Source organism: Neofelis nebulosa, chromosome 10, assembly GCF_028018385.1.
Source record: "Neofelis nebulosa isolate mNeoNeb1 chromosome 10, mNeoNeb1.pri, whole genome shotgun sequence".
NCBI lineage: Eukaryota > Metazoa > Chordata > Mammalia > Carnivora > Felidae > Neofelis > Neofelis nebulosa.
The window spans coordinates 62693525-62695282 of NC_080791.1; the positions used below are offsets into that span (position 1 = coordinate 62693525).

Consider the following 1758-nt stretch of genomic DNA (forward strand, 5'->3'; position numbering starts at 1 on the left):
ATACACACTCACACACACACACACACACACACAACATCTTGTTTATGCTTTACATCCTTGTTTATGATTAACAGACAAAACTGATAATAAATATTTGCATATGCAGATTCTTCCTTACACATGGAAGGGAAGAAACATGCAGGACTGCTGTATTTGGAAATTTTTTACATGGTTTTCTATGTAGATGAGGCAAATACTTTGAAGTAAGAGTGCCTTTTTAACTGTGCCTCACATTGCCTCTTTAGGCCTCCTCTGCTGTATTATGGAATTAAAGAATGGATTTTCTGTTTCTCCAGAAAGTAGGCAACATGCTATGAAAGAGGTTAGGGTGTCTCCCTGGAAGCGAGAAAACTCCTGCAAGAAATGAGTCTATAACCAACTCCCACCAATATGCTGCATTCCAACAATACACAGTTTCACCCCTCTTCCTTCCTTCTGGTGGGGATTCCAGGACTAGAAGATGTGCACATCTGGATTGGCTTCCCCTTCTTTGCAGTGTATCTGACAGCCCTCCTAGGGAACATTACTATCCTGTTTGTGATCCAGACTGAACACAGCCTCCACCAACCCATGTTTTACTTCCTGGCCATGTTGGCCTGCACTGATCTTGGCCTGTCTACAGCCACCATCCCCAAGATGCTAGGAATTTTCTGGTTCAATCTCAGGGAGATTGGGTTTGGTGCTTGCATCACACAGATGTATACTATCCATATATGTACTGGCCTGGAGTCTGTGGTGCTGACAGTCATGGCCATAGATAGATACATTGCCATCTGTAACCCCCTGAGATATAGTATGATCCTCACCAATAAGGTGATAGCTATTCTGAGCATAGTCATCATAGTCAGGACTTTGGTGTTTGTGACTCCATTCATATTTCTCATCCTAAGATTGCCTTTCTGTGGTGTCCGGGTTATTCTTCACACCTACTGTGAACACATGGGTTTGGCAAATTTGGCTTGTGCCAATATTAGGATCAATGTTGTCTATGGCTTGATTGCTTTCTCAGTGGGATACATCGACCTTTCTGTGATTGGATTCTCCTACGTTCAAATCCTCCGAGCAGTCTTCCATCTACCTTCCTGGGATGCCAGGCTCAAGGCACTTGGCACATGTGGCTCCCATGTCTGTGTCATGGTAGCTTTCTACCTACCAGCCCTCTTCTCCTTCATGACACATCGCTTTGGCCACAACATCCCTCATTACATACACATTCTTCTGGCCAATCTGTACGTGGTTGGTCCCCCCGCTCTTAACCCTGTTATCTATGGGGTCAGGACAAAACAGATAAGAGAGCATGTACTAAGGATGCTTAACCCTAAAGGCTATTGACATTTAACTCTATAAGGATTTTTTATGACGGGTTGGGGAAATAATAATAAGATCAAAGCAGAAGTAAACATTGGGAATATTTTTGTAAAACTCCAGCACTCCCACACAGGACAATCACAATATATTTCCCCCATTCCTCCCAATTTGCAAAGCCACTGGAAGGAATATCTCAGAGATTCTAAAACTATCTCTTTACTTTGCCACAAGAAAAATACAAACAAAACAAAACCACTCACATTTAAACCCCACAGATATTACAAAATTCCTAAAGAGAGAATAAGATTTGCAAAAAGGTATGGCCCCAGTAACTGCCTTGAATAATTTCCTTCCACATTGAACTTCTCTTCATTCACATGTCAGAAGGTGAAGCTCATGTCTTAAAATGATGTGGGATTTCATCAATATCAAGTAGGATATAGTTGCAAA

The 1758-nt window shown here is 41.9% G+C and overlaps 1 protein-coding gene across 1 annotated transcript; it reads left to right on the forward strand.

The window, feature by feature from the left end:
• The first annotated feature begins 390 nt into the window (after window positions 1-390).
• LOC131488701 (olfactory receptor 52E5) lies at window positions 391-1332 on the forward strand. The gene has a single exon (XM_058690563.1). The coding sequence runs from the start codon at window positions 391-393 to the stop codon at window positions 1330-1332; it is 942 nt and encodes a 313-aa protein (XP_058546546.1).
• Window positions 1333-1758: the final 426 nt, after the last annotated feature.

Coding starts and splice junctions, on each gene's coding strand:
- LOC131488701 (XM_058690563.1), top strand. CDS start 391: ATGCTGCATTCCAACAATACACAGTTTCACCCCTCTTCCTTCCTTCTG.